Raw genomic sequence first — 21,298 nt, 5'->3', positions numbered from 1 at the left:
AACCCTTGTCATAAAGGCTGACATACCATTAGCAGTAGAGAACCACAACCACTGAGAAGCAAAAGAAATGGAGCAAGATGGGATGATCAAATGAGATGAAGAGGAACGGGTGTCAGACCAATATGTGGTTTAGTGACTATGATATCAAACATTCCACCACCATGATGATCTGAGCACACTTAAATTGGACTCTGTTTCTGTTAGAAGCGTATTAAGATAAGATACCTTTATTAGTCATATGTACATCGAGACACACAGTGAAATGCATCTTTTGCGTAGAGTGTTCTGGGGGCAGCCTGCAAGTGTCGCCATGCTTTCGGCGCCAACATAGCATGCCCACAACTTCTTAACCCGTACATCTTTTGGAATGTGGGAGGAAGCCCATGCAGACACGGGGAGAACGTACAAACTCCTTACAGACAGTGTCCGGAATTGAACCCAGGTCACTGGCACTGTAAAGCATTATGCTAACTGATACACTACCATGAACAAAATCTTGGAAATACCCAGCCATTTGAAAAGGGATGGGGGTGCGGGAGATGGAGTGAAGGAGGCAGCGGAGATTCAGGCTGGTTCCAGGCATGGCACGTTTACTATATGAGAAGAGGTAACATCTCTGGAGAGAGGAACAGAATTAATGCTTCATGCTGATGACTTTTCATCAGATGTTTCTGGTCGTGGCATCATGTTTGAGGTGACAGAAATTATAGCGGCTGATTTATTGAATGCTGGTGGGGTGGAATGTGAGGACAAGGGGACCCTTATCCTTGGATGGAAGAGAGGAGGTGAGAGCAGAAGAATGAGAAATTGAAGAGATATGGTTTAGCGCCCTGTAACTATAGTGGAGGGAAAATCATGGTTAAGGAAAAAGGCAGATACCAAAAGTACTGATGTGAAAAGTGGCATCCATAGAACAAATTTGGTGGAGAAACTGGGAGGATGGAGAGGAAATCTTAAACCGGACAGAATGGGAAAGAGTGTAGTCAAGATAGCTGGGGAGACCATTGGCTTTTGTAATGTGAAACGAAAATTGGATGTCAAAAGGCTGTCCTCTCGTTGACACCAAAGTCAAATGTGAGTTGGGCTCGACATAGATTAAAGGTCCAGCTAAGATCAAAACTGACCACCCTTTTCCTTTAGCAGCATCTACTCAATTTTCAGTGGCAATATGGCATTCATCCTCCTATTATTCCTATCCCGAGGTTAAAGTCTGATACAGCATCCCTATGACAAAAATGCTACAACTTGGCATAAGCAGCATTAACTCCTGGCTCCAACCTACAAGACAAACTTTTCCATCCCAGTAACCCCTCCATCTGTCATTTCTTCCTTGAAACTGTTAGAATCTCATTTTCAGCAAGCTGCTTCTGCCATGAGTGATTTCTTCAACCTTTTCTAAGAGGTTAATAGCATTGTTTATTGTCAGTGGAAACACCCACCTTCCCAAGTTACTCTGAGCTCAAGCCTTTTGTGTGATCTTTTGTATTGCTATTCCTACCAGCACCCATAATTTCTTGGCATTTCTCAGTTTCCACTACAGTACTAAAGGGAATGACACTGGTTGATGATGGATCAGAGGCAAGTTTGAGACGGCTGTGAAGAGTTGGGTGTGTCCTTCCTCGCACACCACCCCGCAGCCCCCACTACATCACCAGTCTGCAAGGGAAGCCTTTGAGGAAACTCAATTCTATGATAAATATTTTGTATCTTCACCAGGACTGTGCAAAATGCTGTAAACACAGGCATTAGTATTTCCTGGGGAAGATTATTTATGTAATGTATACATAGAATCAGCAGGAAAATGAATGAAATATATAATAGGCTATAGCAATTACCATCATGGCTCTACAGTTCTAATGTTGTGTTAATAATAGACATGTCATACCTATTTGTGACTCACTTTCATATTTCTCGAGATAAATGTATTCAATCTACTTTTTGGACTTGCATATAATTGGCATCATTGTATAGATATACTCTGAAAATGATGTGGGTAATATTCCATGTTTGTGTATTCATACTTTCTATACAGAATTGACTATATTTTATTTTTACAGTGCTTTAAGAAGCACAGAATAGAGAAGATTATGTTTGTACTGTGGTGAGCTTCATCATACCACTTCTAACAGCAAATATTTGTGTTTGTGACTGCTGATCTTTCTCTATAGAGCGGCTGGGTTTCCAAGATCAGCTGATTTGCACTTGTTTGGAGGAAAAGTTACAGATCCATGCGGACATGATTGAAAGATGTGGCAGTGAAGAAGCAACTCAAGAGGCTCATCTTTTGATTAGACCAGATACTGTTGAAATTCCTCAGGCTGGATTTTTAATGAATGCTGCAGTCAGGGAGGGTAGGAATTATGTCATCCTTTAGTTTGAATATTTGTCATTTACTACAAAAATAAAATCTTATAAAAATATTAAAAATATTTAGATTGAAAAAAATACTTGTTTTAAATAAGTTTAGGAAACAACTAAAACACAATGTAATTTAATTGTGTTTTATTGTCTTCTTATTTCATAGTTGAGAGTCTTCGAACTGCACTGACATCTCAATCATGCAGCTTTGCTGGGCAACCATTGGAAAATTTGGGAGAACCAGTGGCATCAAACAAGCTAGAAATGTTTGGAAACTTCATCCATCATTCACCACCATCTGTATGTAAGTGGGAATAAACTGGTTATAGGGGATAAATGAAGGTTTGCACAGTTGTCGGATTATTTATAAATAAACTCTAACCATATTATTGCAAAGAATGGTGGAATAACTTTTTGAGGAAATTGTCTGGTTTACAATGCACAAGCTTTTCTGTAAATCTTTTACTTGCCCAGCAGCAAGTTTAATGTGTTAAGACAATAAGGATGTAGTAATAATCGGAACATGCAGTGCAAAGGAAATGACATCCTACAAAATTAAGTTAAAAATTATGAGACACAATACGATAAAATAGTTGAACTACTTTATAATACAATTTGCTTACAGGTCTATTTTTGAAGCATGATTATGTTTAATTAATGATATGAATAGTATATTCTTCATCATATCTTTTAAAACTTACTAAGGTTGTTATGAAATAGTATTTTTAATTATTTTACCTTTTTACTTCCATTCTATCTGTCTTTCTCTTTCCCCAATGTATTAAGCATGTTTCCACATACGATTTGACCTCATGTTATCATGTTTTAATTATTACACTGAGTCAAATTTACTCTTTATCTACAGTTATCTATTAAACTCCTGGTATCTGAAATTCAGGTGCATTATGCTGTCTGTTCAGCCTTGTGCCAAAGGAAGTTGATTTTTTTTCAAGTAAATCTAGTTATCAACCTTTCTGGATTGTTTCATGTGGAAATTTGACTGAACGTAAATCACCCATGTTATGATGCAATTCCCATTTGGAGCATTGCAGGGAAACCTATTCTAGTGATGCTGGCAATGACCATGGGTAGTCACTCCTGGGACAGCTAGTTCTTCCTAAGTATTAGCTGTATGGGCTCTCCTGTCAGGAAAAATTCCTTTCCCATTTCTCATATTTCTCGAGTCCACATTCTCACACTGTACTGATCCCACCCTTTCAGTACTTAATCCTGCTGTCAACCACTTGACCCTCTAATCTCCGGATTGCTCAATGCCCCCAAATCCTCCTATTCGCCCAACCTTGCCACCCCTTCCCTGGACTCACCAGATATACAGGCCCTTCAAACCTTCAATCCCCTGACTTCACAATCTGCCTGGTTCCCCCCCACAGTCCCTATGGCTTGATTCTGTCCCAGCCCTTCAACCTTAGCACCGGCATTGGTTTACAGCCACCCTGATTGTAACCCCCATCTGCCCCCAGTCCCAAATCATGCTGTGGTCCCAAGTTCGGGGCACACATTTGCTTTGGAGAAAAATGTGCAATGCCCATTAAGTTCAGTCATGGGCACCCTGCTGCAAATATCAGCAGTGTCACCTTTGCACTATCAAATTCATGGACAATCACCATAACTTATGTTTCATAATAATTCTGATTCTACCTACTCTAATTCATCCAAACAACCAAGACCAAATTTCCCAAACCAGAGGATATTCCCCAAATCCAATTGAATCCCATTTCCTCTCCACAGAGCATATTTAATACAGTTATTAAATCTTGCAGATTATAAATGGCTTTGAAACTGGCAACAAAATAAAATCTAGTTTTACATTTAGTTAGGATATATACATTAATGCTGGCAAATTGATGCCTCTCTTGATTTATTCCTGGGAGAGGAGGATTAGCTACACCTTATAAATGAGCCACAATATTTGTTAAACAATTTCTTAGAGTACTTGCAGGTGAGAAACAGGCATCGTGGTTTCAAGGCTGTTGGTGCTTTCAATTCTGTTACAATGCCTGTGTTTAAATTAGACCCATACAGGAAATGTTTGTGGTTCTGTATAATTCAATGTTCATGTAATCAGACCATGCTCATGCAAGTTTTAGAAAAGAAAGCGTATTAAGTCTCAACTTTCCCCTCTGGCGTCCTATCTCCACCCTCACCCACTCTCCCCACAACCATCAAGCCAAGCAAGAAATACAGCTTATTGTGACAAATGTTACTTTCTCCCAAGAGTCATTTTTTTCTCTTTGCCTTTGTACCCTGTTAGAACAGGAACATCTGTTAATCCCATATTTATTTGGCAGACCTAAGGTTTCTTTATATATAGGAAGCTATCTTTTATTAAATGCATGTAAATTTTAAATAAGATGTGGACTTTTGAGGGGATAATTTGTGATAAATGTTCAGGAGTATGTGATAGCTGGTGGGCATGAAAGCACACTCTGCCCTAGCTCATCTTAACAAATTGCTGCATTGATTTGGAGCTTGTATTATAGCCAGGAAATATTCATGTATTGTGTTCTGCTTTTATTTTCAAGAAATGATCAAGGTGAAGCAATGACTTTCAAACAGGTTTGATTTATTGTTTAACTGCTCTTATACAGTGCAGTGCAGTACAAATGTCAGCACTATCGCCATCCACAGCCCGGAGGACTGGGTAACTGTTAATGAATTGAGCAAGTTTGTCTTTGAGTTGGTGCTGGCTGTGCATTAGTCATGGATTGAGAAACATACTGTACTAATATGTATTTTGTACTGTGCTAAAGCAGCTTGTTTCGATGTGTGTCAATTGATTAAGATGAGGAATAAAACATTACTTTTCTTGTATCTTGTATTAGCACCAGACACTAAGAACCCAGGTTCGAATTTACCAGTTACAGATTCTGCTGCAATCCCGACAGGAAGTCCCTCGTGTGGCTTTGACCCTATGATTTTGCAAGCAGACAGTGAACTCTACTCACCCAGGTCAGACAGCTGTATGCAAAAGGTAAATAACAACACAATCATGATTAAGAATCTACTACTTTCAGAATCTCAATGCACAGTCAGACTGCCCAACTGAACAGTGACTGTAGTACCGAAATGTCCTTTTCCTTTTGAAGGATCTTGTTGTTGCTTCATTCCATAACTTCCATGCACGCAGAGACATTTGTTATTCATTAAATTTGGATCAAACCCAAAAGCTAGAATTTTGGTTTGCTGGCTTGTTTGTAATTTTCTTGAATTTATTTTTCCCTTGGATATTCCAGCATAGTAATTCATTGTGAAATACTAAGCTGATTGCAACTTGAGCTTTTTTTTATCCCCTTAAAATCCTTTTTTTTGTGTGCTGTATGAACTTTGTGTTGCTCTCTCAGTAAGTTAGACATAATATTCTTATTTAGTATTTATTTATCAAAAGAAAGCTTCTGATTTCAATGTGGCTGATATTACTCGCCAAAAATGGGAAATATCAGTTAGATTCATAAGTGGGTTCCAGTTTGCAGTGTTTGTCCTGTAAGTTTCATTATTGCTTCTCTCACTTAGAGTACAATTTACCACTTATATGTACACCATCAAGTTCACAAGCATGTATGTTCCCATTGATATGTTTCCATTGCTGTGTACATATTATAGGCTGTGGTTACTAATCATAGAACATAGAACATTACAGCACAGTACAGGCCCTTCAGCCCATGATGTTGTGCCGACATCTTATCCTGCTCTAAGGTCTATCTAACCCTTCCCTCCCACATAGCCCTCCATTTTTCTATCGTTTATGTGGCTATCTAAGAGTCTCTTAAATGTCCCCAACGTATTTGCCTCCACCACCTCTGCCAGCAGTGCGTTCCATGCACCCACCACTCTCTGTGTAAAAAAAACTTACCTCTGACATCCCCCCTATGCCTTCCTCCAATCACCTTAAAATTATGCCTCCTCATGTTAGCCATTTTCACCCTGGGGAAAAAATCTCTGACTGTCCACTTGATCTATGCCTCTTATCATCTTGTACACCTCTATCAAGTCACTTCTTCTCTCCAAAGAGAAAAGCCCTAGCTCTCTCAACCTATCCTCATAAAACAGGCTCTCCAATCCAGGCAGCATCCTGGTAAATCTCCTCTGCACCCTCTCTAAAGCTTCCATATCCTTCCTATATTGAGACGACCATAATCATTCTCGGAATTCTAAATAAAGGTTAATGCACCAATGGCAAGAGTGCTAAGTACAGCCCTTTTCCAAACTACTAACTAAACATAACTAAAAGAAGACAAACCAGTGGATTGGAACAAATTGTATAGATCGGTCAAAGATGCATGATGCATCAGCTAGTTTCTTTGTCTCTGTGTGCTCTATGACTTTATGATTCAGAATATGAAGGATCAGTGCAAATATAACTGAGAAAACTGGATTAGTTGGGCAGAATGCCAAGGTACGTGGGTTATATAGTTTGCGCACCGTAATATCTTAATACTAAATTAAGCAAAAGCTGTGTGATAATAAAATGCAAACACCAAATTTCTCCCACCTTCCCCATGACTGATATTAATCAGGCTGTCATAATTACATAAGGAAATGGATCTGCACCTAGACACTTCTTCTCACTTTCATAATTTCAGGAACCAATTTCATCAAAACTTCAGTGAATTCCACTGGACTCCCAAATAAGAAAGACTTTGTTTTTATTGATTTGTTCATGGGATATAGGTGTCGCTGGCAATGCTGGCATTTATTGTCCATTTCTAATTGCCCTTAAAATGAGAAGGCAGTTATGAGTCAACTGCATCAGTCTGGAGTCGCATTTAGGCCAGACTTGGTAAGGATGGCAGACTTCTCTGAAAGACATTAGTGAAACAGATAGAGTCATACAGCATGGAAACAGGCCCTTTGGCCCAACTGGTCCATGCTAACCAAGATTCCCATTTAAGCTAGTCCAATTTGCCTGCATTTGGCACATATCCCTCCAAACGTTTCCTATCTATGTACCTGTCCAAGTACCTTTTAAATGTTGTTAATGTACCTACCTCAACCATTTCCTCTGGCAGCTCATTCCATATACTGACCACTCTCTAGGTGAAAATGGTTTTTAGAACAGTCCGGTAGATTCATGGTTAGTGTTATCGAAATTATTTTTTTAAATTCTAGGTCTATTTAAATATTTGTATTTAAATTCTTAACCTGCCATTTGAATGTGAGTATGTAGATCAGTGGTACAGAGCTGAGTCTGCTTTTCCAGTAATTTAAATTACATGAAAAAACACTACTATAGGAAGAGAATAGCAGTGGGAGAGCTGAGATTTGCCTCAGCACAGGGGGGTAGGAAAGGAGAAAATCAATTGTTCAGTGAACTACTTTGCAGCCCAGGCTTTGGTTGCTGGGTGGGTTTGGATTGGAGTGAGACCTTTCACAGATTGCTTGCTTTGTGGGGGAGGTTGGGGGGGGGGGGGGGGGGGGGGAAGTGGTTGGTAGGGAACACAGGGATACACTGGTTATCATGTTTATCATGGGAAATACCAGGATATGGTTTTGGGTTAGAGGTATTAGGGGGAGGACAGAAGCTGACATATTTCTTGGAAATCAGTGCGGGACCAAGGTCAAGAGAATGAGAGGCTGGCAGAATACTGGGAATCAAGGATCAGAATCAACAGCAAATTAAGAATTAGAGGACAGAGGTGTGGCAGATTGGGGAAGTGGATGGGTCGCCTTAGAGATCAGGAGTTGTGCCGTGATCCTAAAAGGTCCTGGTGCTCTGGTAAGAACACCACATTGTCCTGGTAATGGTCAGTGATAATCTCTTCTGAAGTAACTCTGTCCAAATTCTGTCCAGTGCTCCAAAAGGGAATCATGTCATCCTGCACATCCTTGATGCAGAAATCACAAGGCTATTGACAGTAAGAAATGCCTGGTCAAATTTGAGGCAAAACAAACTAGAAGTGGCTGTTATCATGTTTTACTCCAGGAAAAATGGATTTTAGTGAAAAATCAGCTTGTTGGATATGAATTTCCAGGCAAATGTCTGATGCTAGAAAAGGGGAGAGAGATGTGAGTAATTTGAATTCACACTTGAAATGTGCCCAGTACTTGGGCAAGAGTACACCAAGGGTCAACACTTTTATGAGGAGAGGGGAGAGAATTGAAGAGGTTAGAAAAAATTGTCTAGAAATTTTAGTGATCGTTTTGGTCATTGTCCTTCTGCATGGAAGTGCAACTGAGACTGGGGCTCAAGGCTTCATATTTATCATTTATCACAACTTTGAAAGCTCACATAATTGTATCACACATTTTTTCTTTCCACCTTTAGTAGAAAACTAGGAAACTGATGTTGTTAACTTGTCTATCAGTAATGCCTTCAACAGCACATCCTGGGGAACAAGCATAGAGTCATAGGCTGTATGGCACAGAAAACAGGCCCTTCAGCCCAATTCATCTGTGCTGACCAAGTTGCCTAACTGAGCTAATCCCATTTGCCTGCATTTGGCACATATCCCTGCAAACCTTTCCTATTCGTGTACCTATCCAAATGTCTTTTAAATGTCATAATTGTACCTGCCTCTACCATTTCCACTGGCAGCTTGTTCCATATGCTCCCCACCCTCCATGTGAAAAAGTTGCTTCTCAGGTTCCTTTTAAATTTTTCCCCTCTCACTTTAAACCTATGCCCTTTAGTTTTGGACTCCCCTACCCTAGGGAAAAGACTGAGGCTATTCACCTTATCTATGTCCCTAATGATTTTATAATCCTCTATCAGATCACCCTTCAGCCTCCTACACTCCAGGGAAAAAAGTTGTAGCCTATCCAGCATCTCCTTATAACGCAAACCCTCCTGTCCCAGTAACATCCTCGTAAATCTTTTTTGTACTCTTTTCTGTTTAATGACAACCTTCCTATAGTAGAGCAACCAGAAATATATGCAGTACTCCAAATGTGGACTTACCAATGTCTTGTACAGCTGTAACAGGACATCCCAGCTCCCGTACTCAATGTCCTGGAGTGCAGGGCTGGAGTCAGGGTATACATTGAAGATGAATGAGTGGAATTTAGAGTGGGTTGGTATGTGGGTTTAGGATTGTAGCTCATGTTGGACTGGATGTTGAACCGGCATTCTGACTAAGTAGAGTCATTGGAGGGATGAAGGGAGGTGGAGATGTGGTGGAACTGAATGTACATTGTCTTTTGGGGCAGCACGGTAGCCACATTACAAAGACGTACTAGTAGGTTAATTTGTGTTTAAAAATGGGTGGTGCGGACTCGTTGGGCTGGAAGGGCCTGTTACCACGCTGTAAATAAAATTTTTAAAAAAGTCATTTTGCCATAAATTGATTTACAGGCTGAAAGTAAGTTGACATGTCTTAAATCTGCATTTCTTTTGTTTACCACTAGATGGCAAGAGATAAATAAAGAATAATTTTCCTGTTTATTTTTTTGCGCTGTGAATTTCAAATTACTTTTTACTAAGGTTTTTTTTCCCCAAGAGACGTTATTTATTTTACAGGATTCGACAGCAGTGCATTATTTTGACAAGGAATTGAATTTATTCTGTGACAATGAAGTATTATGTGTCCCTTGAAAATGGATCACATAGTGATAGATTTATCAGTGCAGTACAACTCAAAAATCAAATCAAACTTGAATAAATTGCAATTGTGGCTATGTCCAGGTCAAAATCATGCCTGGACCCTTCTTGTCACAACTCGCTCTTGTGATCCTGACATGATTTCTGCAACAAGGACTTGTGTGATAGCACCAACCCCCACATGTTGCTCCTTTTGGAAGATTGCAGGGGAGCTGGAACCACATTGACTTGGGGACATTATCATTGTGCACTTCCAGGACAACATGGTCTAACTCTGGCAGTGCTAAACAGGTTTTTTAAGCAAAGTAAGTCAAAAGCTTACCTGTATCCCAAACACCATCTTCCCTCACAAAAACTAAAGAATAACCCTGCCCCCACCCCATGCACCCCACACTGGTCTCCAGAAAGCCCCTTGAATACTTGATCTATTCCTCTCCTCGACCCTGCAGTCTCCCCCATCTTTGCTACCACTGCCCCCTTCAAGGCCCATCTGCATCCCTGCCTTGCTCATGATCTTTAGCATGAACAAACTGGCCTTCCAATCTTAACCCCCCCCTCCCCATCACACTAGTGTCAGGCTAATTCCTCTCCCCTCTCTAACACAAAAAGACTGGCTAGTTTCTCTGCTCACCACCCCAAGCACAAAACTATGCCAGAGTTTACCAATTCAGGAAATAATCCAAGGGCTTCCCCAGTTGGGTCTGCAACCTGCCTCCCAGATTTGGTCATTGCCTCACCGCATCTACACCTTTTCAGCTCAGCCCATCCAAAGTTGTTTTTTTAACTCTTGCATCTTTCTATGCAGGGCTTGCTTGGTAGTGATTATATCAGCCACTTAGATCTTTTTGAGCAAATATTTTCATAATAACTCAGTCTCCAATTATGTGAGTACTGGCGATGATTGTTCAAAATATTATAACATTTCCAGTATGTGCGTGGTGACAATAAAAGCAAGAGGATGCAGTGAAAATGCTTAGGCAGACTGCCAATTGCTTGTGCACTCACAGCCCCATTGTTCCCAGCAGGAAAACAATTATGGATGCAAATCACTGCACAAACTAACCTGACAAAGGTTTTGACTACCCTTAAAAAAATGACTAACCTTAAAAAAATGACTAAAGGCGTTGAAAATTCCATGAAATATAAAATGAGGCTGATTGCAGTGTTGTTTCAGAACCTTAGATCACTAGATAATAAAATGCAAAATAAAAACTATTTTGCCCATTCTATGTCATTCATTCAGGTGGATTGGATGGATTGTTCTCTCTCCTACTACCCTCCACCACCCCCCCCCCCCCCCGTAGCATCCATTTGTTTCTTAAAATCTTAAGGAATGTAGCCTTCACGAAACAATTAAGGGGTTGAAAGAGGTGGCAGTGTGGAAGAGCTGGATCTAAAATTTGTAAGGCATTTCTTATTTCTCACTGAAAGATAAAGTGGTGTAACAATTTGTCCACAGACAGTGGCACTTTGTACTGTGTTGCCAAATGCAGTTTCAGAGGCAGTATACAACACACTCTTGTACTGACAGCATGAATCTGTAGGCAACTGCTTTTCATTAATTCTTTAAACTGAAATAGATTCTAAGAGCCTTTAAATCTGCAATTCTTTGGTCTGCCTCAAGATGGCAGAAGATGAACAAAGGAGACTGATTCATTTTACTCTTTGTATCATATTGAAGAAATTACTTTATATAACATTTGTATTTTCTAGAGCAAGGTATTAATTTTGCAAGATTCATCTCAATTGTCTTAATCAGTTTAGTGAGCAGATATAAGATGTGTTGCATTAATTTGAGCTGCTTTTGTTTGGACTCATAAGGTGGCCGAGTTATTATGAATGTATGTATGCAATAAATCAAAATTGTCAATGGAACCACTCATGCGCTATGGTAATGTGAAAGACAGAAGAAAACTACTTTTGAATTATTGCAGATGTAGTTACTTCTGTGAATGACTTGCCATCCAGCCTAATTTTATGATTTAGTTCATAACTGTCCCCTAGGTTTACCTATGAAATTTAATTCAAAGTAGAACTTCCTTGCCTCCAAGAAGATGAAATTCTGAAAATGTCTTTGGAAAGTTACAGCATACGTTCACTAGAATGATACTGAGCTTAGAGGGTTATATTTAAAGGTTCCAAAAACCTGGCTTATATTCCTTTTAGGAATTCAATGCAGTTAAAATAATATAACTATTTAATAAGGAAGATGCAGATAAGATATCCTTCAGATGGGAGGATGCAGAAGAAGCAGGTATAATATTAAAATGAGTGTTAAGACATGTAGGATATTTAGGACTGAAATCAGAAAGGACCTTTTCACGCATGACAGTGGATATCTGGAATCCACTCTCAAAAGACTAAATGCAGTCATTTGAAATATTGAAAAGAGAAAAATTAATGGACATTTCCCAGGCAATGATGTCTAGATAACCAAGAAGGGTGGGCAAATGGACACCAGCCAGAGTTAATTTTGATGGTTGACTAGCCTGTCTCTTTGTTTGTGTTTGTTCCTTTTCATTTTTGGTGCAGAAAATTATGTCCATAACTTGTTACCAGAATAAGTTATTATTAATCCTGATAAGAAGTTCTGAGTTGCATCTTGCTTGGAAGACCAGATTTTTTTATTTATGTTATCTTAATGCCAGAAGTGAGCTATCTGCAGATTGAACAATGTAGGCTAATTTATTTTGTAATGAGTTATTTGTATAATAATTTAATTTTTTTGTTTGAATGGGATTACTCTTGAGTAAACAGTGACCTTACACTGGTAGCATAGATTGGAAATCCAATCATGCATCACACACAGTTTCAACCTTTTGAAATCATTGGTAGAAAAACCGTGGGCAGTGTGGTGCCCAAATCCCCGAAACACATTTCTGACAGACCTGGTTTCCTGCTAGCAGCACAATGTCAGATAATTACTCCTGTAAAGAAGCAGATGTAGGTGTGCATATCACAATCGCCATGTCCAAAACACTGGCTGTTAACAGCACAATTAATAAAGTTGGAAGTTCCCATCTTCAGGATCCTTTTTGACATTGATGAAATATTCTGTTGTAATAAAGATGGAAATATGTTTTAAGCTGTCCTTTAAGGAAGCAGCATTTTTATGCCTTGGGACACAGAATACTTGAACAACAGGATGTAAAAACTGGAACTTTGTTCCCCCAAACATGATTGGTATTGGTTTATTATTGTCACTTGTACCGAGGTACAGTGGAAAAACTTGTCTTGCATACCGATCGTACAGGTCAATTCATTACATAGTGCAGTTACATTGAGTTAGTACAGAGTGCATTGAGGTAGTACAGGTAAAAGCAATAACAGTACAGAGTGAAGTGTCACAGCTACAGAGAAAGTGCAGTGCAGGTAGACCAACATCATCCTGCAACCAACATTATCCAAGTGTTGCCAGTCACCCAAATCTCTTACCTTTCCTTCCAAATTCCACCCCTTCCAACCCTCCAACCACCATCTAAAGACTGAATGCGGGAAACAGTCAGCTTCCCAGGTAGCTTCTGTGGAAAGAGAAACCAATTTAACATTGCAGGTCAAAAAAATCCTTCCTCAGAATTGGGAAAGAGTGAAAGCTAATTAGTTTTAAATCACTGAGAGATGGACGGGACAAAAGGAGAAAATCTGATAGGGTGAGGCCTGGGTTGCTGTGGCGATAAGCTGCTGGTGAAGCCACCTGGTTGATATAGTTAAAGAGAGAGAGATTGCAAACATAGGAACATTGTAAGAGCTGTGAAATGCAGGTGAGAGGAATGTAGGAAACCTCCAGAAGGTTAGGCATTATTAGTGGAGAAAGAACAACTGAATTAAAATTACAAATGGTAGTCTACAGCAGAACTGGTCCATTCTGTTACAAACAATGAAATTGACTTACAGGCTGTCCCCAGATTACAACAGGATTCCATTCCTGAGAACTGTCGGTAACCCAAACTGCTTTTAAGTCAGAAATGAACAAAAACAGTGTGTGGGAGAGGATCACAGAAGCAGCTATGATGGGAGGGTGAGCAGGCATGGGGAGAGTGGCTGCCAGCCTGTCTCACTGACTCGGTGAATAAGCTCGTTCGTGTGTAAATTGGGTGTTTGAAACCTGGGGAGGACCTGTACCTGAACTTGTTGAATTTGATATTGAGTCAGACAGCAGATGAGGTGCTGTTCCTTAAGTTTATGTTGGGCCTTTTTATAACAATGGAGGAGGCCACAGCCAGAAAGTTCAGAGTGGTAATGGGATGGACAATAAAAGTGACAGTCAATGGGAAACTCAGAGCCGCAAGTCCTCCTGAAAGCAATTACCCAATCTGCAATGGGTTTTCTCAATGCACAGTAAACCATATTGTAAACACCAACTGTAGTGCACTGAATGCAAGTGAAGGAATGCAAGTGAATCATTGCTTCACCTGGAAGGACTTTTGGATCTATGAATGGTGGGAAGAGAAGAGGTAAAAGGACAGGTGTTGCATCTCCATCAGTTCTACAGGAAAACACTGTGAGATTGGAAGTGGTTGGTGGAGTTGGAAGAGCGATCAAGAAATCTCTAGGGAATTGTCCCTTTGAAATGTTGAAAAAGGAGTGTGGGGAAGATGTGTCTCGTGGTGGAATCTTGTTGAAGGTGGTGTAAGTTGCGAAGAATGATCCATTCAATGTGGAGGCAGGTGGGGTGGAAACTGAGGCCTTGCTCCGTCCAAGAGGAGAGGACATGCAGGAAATAGATGAGATGTAGTCAATGGCTCTGTTAACTATGGTAGAGGGGAGCCACAGTTCAGGAACGAGGAAAACACCCCAGAGGTGCCAATGTGGAAAATGTCATAATTAGAGCAGGTACAACAGATTCAGAGATACTTGGAGAATGGAATGAAGTCCTTACAGGAGGCAGGGTGGGAGCCAGTACAGATGAGATACCTATGTGAGTTTCTGGACTTGTAATGGATGTTTGCTGCCATCCTATCTCTTAACTGTTCCAACACTCAAAATTGGTAACACCCATCTACTACATCTGTTAGGGCACACTATAATTTCTAAGTAACTGCTTTTGATTCTTACTAATTAAACAGGATGTAGAATATTAGCAGAAAAAAGGAATGAATACATTTTTTACATTTACTAAATAAATGTATTATTTCTTTGTGTAGATTGTTCACAGTGTGCAGAACCTCACTCAACTTCTATACAGTTTACAGGTGAGTTAATTTTGTCTTTAATCAGATATGAACATTTTGAAATGATTTGCAACTTTTCTACCAGAAACAACATCTGTAAAAAAAAGCATGTGGAGAATCTATTGTCTGAGCACCACAGATGATGCTGGGTGTTGAGTTTGGTGTGTGATGCATTTGCACATACATTTATATTGTGATTCATGAGGCTGCCGTATTGAGAATAACATTAGCACATGTGATACTGCTGGTAACCATGAATCCAGCAGATTGACAGCCATTGCCATATGTTCAATATGTATGGAAGGACTTCCCACCGCTATATTTAAGATATTCATCACTAGCAGGTTTGTTGCTAATTGATTTCTACAGACATTGCTATGAGAAGAGTTGGAGCTTATAGAATATTTTAGAATTTAGGGACTGGTGTGGCAGGAGATTAAGGAGTTTCTGTTACTGCAAAGCTTCGGCAGTTGAATTGAATTATTTATTACTGTCACATGTACCAAGGTACAATGGAAAAACTTATTTTGCATGCCATCCATACAGATCATTTCATTACAACAATGCATTGAGGGAAAACAATAACAGAATGCAGAATAAACTGTTACAGTTAAAGGAAGAGTGCAGTGCAGGCAGACAATAAGGTACAAGGTCATAACAAGGTAGACTGTGAGGTCAAGAGTCCATCTTATCGAACTAGGGAACCATTCAATAGTCTTATCGCCATGGGAATAGAAGCTGTCCTTGAGACTGATGGTATGTGCTTTCAGGCTTTTGTATCTTCTGCCCGATGGGAGGGGGGAGAAGAGAGTATGTCAGTTCTTTGATTATTTTGGCTGCTTTACCAAGGCAGCAAGAAGTGGAGACAGTCCATGGAGGGGAGGCTGGTTTCCATGATGTGCTGAGCTGTGTTCAAAACACTCTGCAGTTTCTTACAGTCACAGGCAGAGCAGTTGCCATGCCAAGCCATGATGCATCTGAATAGGATGCATCAATAAAAATTGGTGAGGGTCAATGTCCAGCTCCTTCCTCCATGTGTCCAAAGACCAGAAGAGGTTGAGAGGAGATGTAATAGAAATGTTCATAATGATTAGACAGAATAGATAAAAGGAAACCAGTCTGTAAGTAGAATGGTCAAATATGAGAGAGCACAGCTTTTAGGTGATTGATAACATAATCCAAAGGTCATGTGAGAAGAAACTTGTTAACATAGTGACTGACTATTATCTTGAATGTACTGCCTGGTATTGGTATTGGTTTATTATTGTCACTTGTACTGAGGTACAGTGAAAAACCTGTCTTGCGTACAGTTCGTACAGATCAATTCATTACACAGTGCAGGTACGGCTTTCAAAAGGGAACTTAATCTGTATTTGAATCCAGGGTTATGGGGAGAGGCTGGAGGAATAGGACCACCAGCTCTTATAGAGAGCTGAAGTGGAACCAGCTCTCTTCAGAGAGTTGGCAAACACGCAGAAGACCAAATAGCCACCTTCGATGCTGTTATTCTATGACTCTATGTACAGGGAAAATGAGAAGAAAGCATGTGCAAAGAAGGAGGCCAAAGAGAAACAGATTTAATATTAAAGCAAATGGGATGTTGATGTTTAATGCAAGGGTATGGAATATAAAAGTAGGAAAGTTTTGATAAAACTTTTCTTTTAAGGAAAAATGTGTTTGCCTTGGAGCAGGGCAGACCAGAATCACTGGTTGATTGCTGGGATGCATGAAAGTTTGAGCAGGTTTGGCCTATATACATGAAAGAATGAGAGGTGATCTTCCTGAAACGTATAAGATTCTGAGTGGAATAGGCCCAGTGACTCTGAGAGGATGTTCCCCCAGTGAGGGTAATTAAGAGACATAGTTTCAGAATAAGGGTTCGCCCATTTCAGACAGAGATCAGGAGGAATTTCTTCTCTCAAAGAGTGATGAATTTTTGCAGTTCTCTATCCCAGAGGTCTGTTACTATGTTCAGAGTTATTGGATATATTCAAAGTGGAAATTGACAGACATTTTAAAGGGTTGAATGGCCTCCTCCTATGTTCAATTCTTATGATTCTGTTTGCGTTCCTTAGATAATGAAGCATCCCATGCCCACACGCAACTCGCTTGGGCTGAAACTTTGAATGAGTTGGTCCTGAGTACATTTTGCATGCATGAAGAATGCAAAATATGCAGTTGGTGAAGTTAATCCTCATGTAATGCTGGCTTGGTGCCAGCCTTCCAAAACTAAATCTCATCAATCCAGCTAAAGATATACTGTGGCCTTATTTGTAAATGTCTGAGGTAGCTTTGAATGGCCTTAAACTGGTTTTCTATAATAGGAAAGATGCCGACCTAGATGTCCATCTGAGCTAGTCCCATTTGTCTGTGTTTGACCCATATCCCTCTAAACCTTCTATATCCATCCTGTCCAAATGTCTTTTAAATATTGTTATTGTACCTACCTTAACCACTTCCTCTGGCAGCTTGTGCCTTATACATTCCACCCTCTTGTGTGAAAAAGTTGCCTCTCAGGTTCCTAATAAAACGAACTTCCTGAACTGTGGCTTCCCTCTGCCATAGTGAACAGAGCTCTTGGCCACATCTAGCCTATTTCCTGCATATTCACAAGATCACAAACCAAGGGAGCAGAAGTAGGCCATTCAGCCCACTGAGTCTGCTCCAAAGAAAAGAAAGGGAAAAAGAAATGAGAAATGGGGGGGAAAAAAGTCTGCTCCATGAGCTTAAAGGAGAAAAAAAAACTATGCCTTTCTAGCCCCAATTTCCGGCCTTATCCCCATATCCCTTGATACCTTGACTAATTAGATACCTATCTATCTCCTCCTTAAACGCCTCCAATGGTTGGGCCTCCACTGCTGTACATGACAAAGAATTCCATAAATTCACTACCCTCTGGCTAAAGAAATTTCTCCTCATCTCTGTTATAAACCTGTACCCTGTAATTCTAAGATTGTGTCCTCTGGTCCTGGACTCACCCACCAAGGGAAACAGCTTGGCCACATCTACTCTGTCCAGTCCTTTCAACATTCGAAATGTTTCTATGATGTCCCCTCTCATTCTTCTGTACTCCAGTGAGTACAGTCCAAGAGCCAACAAACGCTCATCATATGTAAGCCCTTTCGTTCAGGGAATCATCCTCATAAATCTCCTCTGAACCCTCTCCAACATCAGCACATCCTTCCTAAGATATGGGGCCCAAAACTGCACACAGTATTCCAAATGAGGCCTCACTAGTGCCCTGTAGAGCCTCATCAACACCTCCCTACTTTTATACACTATACCTCTTGAAATGAAAGCCAACATAGCATTCGCTTTCCTTACTGCCGATCCGACCTGGTGGTTAACCTTTAGGGTAACCTGCACGAGTACCCCCAAGTCCCTTTGTACTTCTGTACTTTGAATTTTTTCCCCTTCTAGATAATAATCTGTCCATTTATTTCTGTTTCCAAAGTGTACAACAGCACATTTCTCAACATTGAATCTCATCTGCCATTTTCTTGCCCATTCTCCTAAACTATCTAGGTCTCTCTGCAACCTTCCTGTCTCCTCAATACTCCCTACTCCTCCACCTATCTTGGTGTCATCTGCAAACTTAGCCACAAAACCACTTACTCCATCATCCAAATCATTAATGTACAAAGTAAAAAGAAGTGGCCCCAACACCGACCCTTGCGGAACACCACTAGTAACCGGTAGCCAACTAGAACAGGATCCTTTTATTCCCACCCTTTGCTTTCTGCCTACCAGACAATGTTCCACCCATTCTATTATCCTACCTGTAATTCCATGAGCTCTCATCTTATTAATCAGCCTCTTGTGTGGCATCTTGTCGAAGGCCTTTTGAAAGTCTAAGTACACAACATCTACAACCTCTCCCTTATCCACCCTACCTGAGATTTCCTCAAAAAAACTCCAATAGGTTGGTCGGGCAGGATCTTCCCTTCATGAAATCATGCTGGCTTGGACCTATCTTGCCTTGCACCTCTAGGTATTCCATAACCTCATCCTTGAGGATCGATTCCCCCACCGATGTCAGACTAATAGGTCTGTAATTTCCTTTATGCTGCCTCCAACCTTTCTTATACAGTGGAACTACATTTGCGACCCTCCAGTCCTCCGGAACCATGCCGGAGTCTATTGATTCCTGGAAAATTATCACCAGTGCTTCCTTCAATCTCTAAAGCCACCTCTTTCAGAACCTGGGGATGCACCTCACCTGGTCTGGGAGACTTATCTGTCTTTAGTCCATTTAGCTTTCCTAGCACCTTCTCTCTAGTAATCTTAACTGAACTCAGTTCCATTCCTTGAGACCCCTGACTATCTGGTATATTGCTGATGTCCTCCACAGTGAAGACCGATGCAAAATACTCAATTAGTTCCTCTACCATCTCTTTATCATCCATTATACTCTCTCCCGCACCGTTATCGATTGGTTCTATATCAACCCGTGTCTCTCTTTTACTCTTCATATATTTAAAAAAAACTCTTAGTATCCTTTCGAATGTTATCTGACAAGTTCCTTTCATAATTAATCTTTTCTTTCCTAATGACCTTCTTAATTTCTTTCTGCAGGTTTTTAAAAGTTTCCCAGTCTTCTGTTTTCCCACTAATTCTTGCCTCCTTGTATGCCCTCCCTTTTGCTCGTTATCCACATTTGTGCCTTTTTTCCATTCAAAACCTTTTTTCTTGGAATATATCTATCCTGCATTTTCCTTATTTCTTGTAGAAATTCTATCCATTTCTGCTCTGCCGTCCCTCCAGCTAGCTTACTCTTCTGATCAATTTGGGCCAGCTCCTCTCTCATGCCACTGTAATTTCCTTTGTTCCACTGAAATATCGATACACCTGTTATCAGCTTCTCCTTCTCAAATTTGAAATTGAACTCAATCATATTGAGATCACTAGTTCCTAATGGTTCCTTTACCTTTAGTTCCCTAATCACCTCCAGTTCGTTACACAGCACCCAATCCAAAACAGCCGATCCCCTGGTGGGCTCATCAACAAGTTGCTCCAAAAAGCCGTCCCGTAGACATTCCACAAACTCACTCTCCTGTGATCTACTGCCTTGCTGGGTTTCCCAATCCACCTTCATGTTAAAATCCCCCATAATTATCTTAATATTATCACTCTGACACGCTTTTTCTATTTCTAACTGCAACTTGTAGTCCACATCCTGACTGCTATTAGGGGGCCTATATATAATTGCTATTATTGCCCTTTTACCCTTGCTATTTCTTAGCTCCACCCATAAGGATTCCACTTCTTCTGACCCAATGTCCTTCCTTTCTATTGATTTTATATCATTACTAACCATCATGGCCACACCACCCCCTCTGCCTACCCGCCTATCCTTCCTATACACTGTGTACCCCTGGACATTTAGTTCCCAATCACATCCGTCATAAAGCCATGACTCGGTGATTGCCACAATGTCGTATTTATTAATCTGTAGTTGTGCCACTAGGTCATCCACTTTATTCCTAATGCTACGTGCATTTAAATATAGTACATTTAGGCCAGTATCTGCTACTGATTTTGTTGTACTTCTATTGTTCAGCAAATTATCCTGACTGTTCACCTGCCTGTCCTTCTTACCATCCTCACTGCACACTATCTTGGACTTGTTTCTATATACCACTTGCTCTATCCTAACATCCTGTATCCTAACATCCTGGTTTGTTGTACTTCTATTGTTCAGCAAATTATCCTGACTTTTCACCTGCCTGTCCTTTTTACCGTCCTCACTGCATACTATCTTGGACTTGTTTCTATAAACCTCCTCCTCTACCTTAACATCTTGTATCCTAACATTCTGGTTTCCATCCCCCTGCCAGATTAGTTTAAACCCTCCCCAACAGCTAAATTAAATATTCCCGCCAGGATATTGGACCCCTTGGAGTTTAGGTGTAACCCATCCTTAGTGAATAGGTCATGCCTCCCCAAAAAAAGGTCCCAATGATCCAGAAATTTGAAGCCCTGCCCCCTGCACCAGTCACTCAGCCACGCATTCATCTGCCAGATCTTTCTATTCTTAGCATGTGGCACAGGTAGTAATCCTGAAATTACCACCTTAGAGGTCCTACTTCTCAACTTCCTTCCTAATTCCTTGTATTCCTCCTTCAGGACCTCTTTTTTTTCTACCTATGTCATTGGTACCTACATTTACCAAGACTTCTGGCTGATCGCCCTCTCCCCTCAGAATATTCTGGAC

At 40.4% G+C, this 21,298-nt stretch overlaps 1 protein-coding gene across 8 annotated transcripts in view; it reads left to right on the top strand.

Annotated features, from left to right (window-relative positions):
• The window catches only part of arhgef28a (Rho guanine nucleotide exchange factor (GEF) 28a), a 283,580-nt gene that overhangs the window by 216,609 nt on the left and 45,673 nt on the right, over positions 1-21,298 (top strand). For all 8 annotated transcript variants that reach the window (XM_052019926.1, XM_052019922.1, XM_052019928.1 and 5 more), the window contains 4 exons: positions 2,169-2,351; positions 2,525-2,662; positions 5,202-5,350; positions 15,058-15,105. In XM_052019926.1, the coding sequence (XP_051875886.1) occupies positions 2,169-2,351; positions 2,525-2,662; positions 5,202-5,350; positions 15,058-15,105 (518 nt within the window). The remainder of the gene's footprint in view (positions 1-2,168; positions 2,352-2,524; positions 2,663-5,201; positions 5,351-15,057; positions 15,106-21,298) is intronic.

Source organism: Pristis pectinata, chromosome 7, assembly GCF_009764475.1.
Source record: "Pristis pectinata isolate sPriPec2 chromosome 7, sPriPec2.1.pri, whole genome shotgun sequence".
Classification (NCBI taxonomy): domain Eukaryota; kingdom Metazoa; phylum Chordata; class Chondrichthyes; order Rhinopristiformes; family Pristidae; genus Pristis; species Pristis pectinata.
Note: the sequence above shows the minus strand (reverse complement) of the source record. Positions and strands in the feature narration are given on the sequence as shown.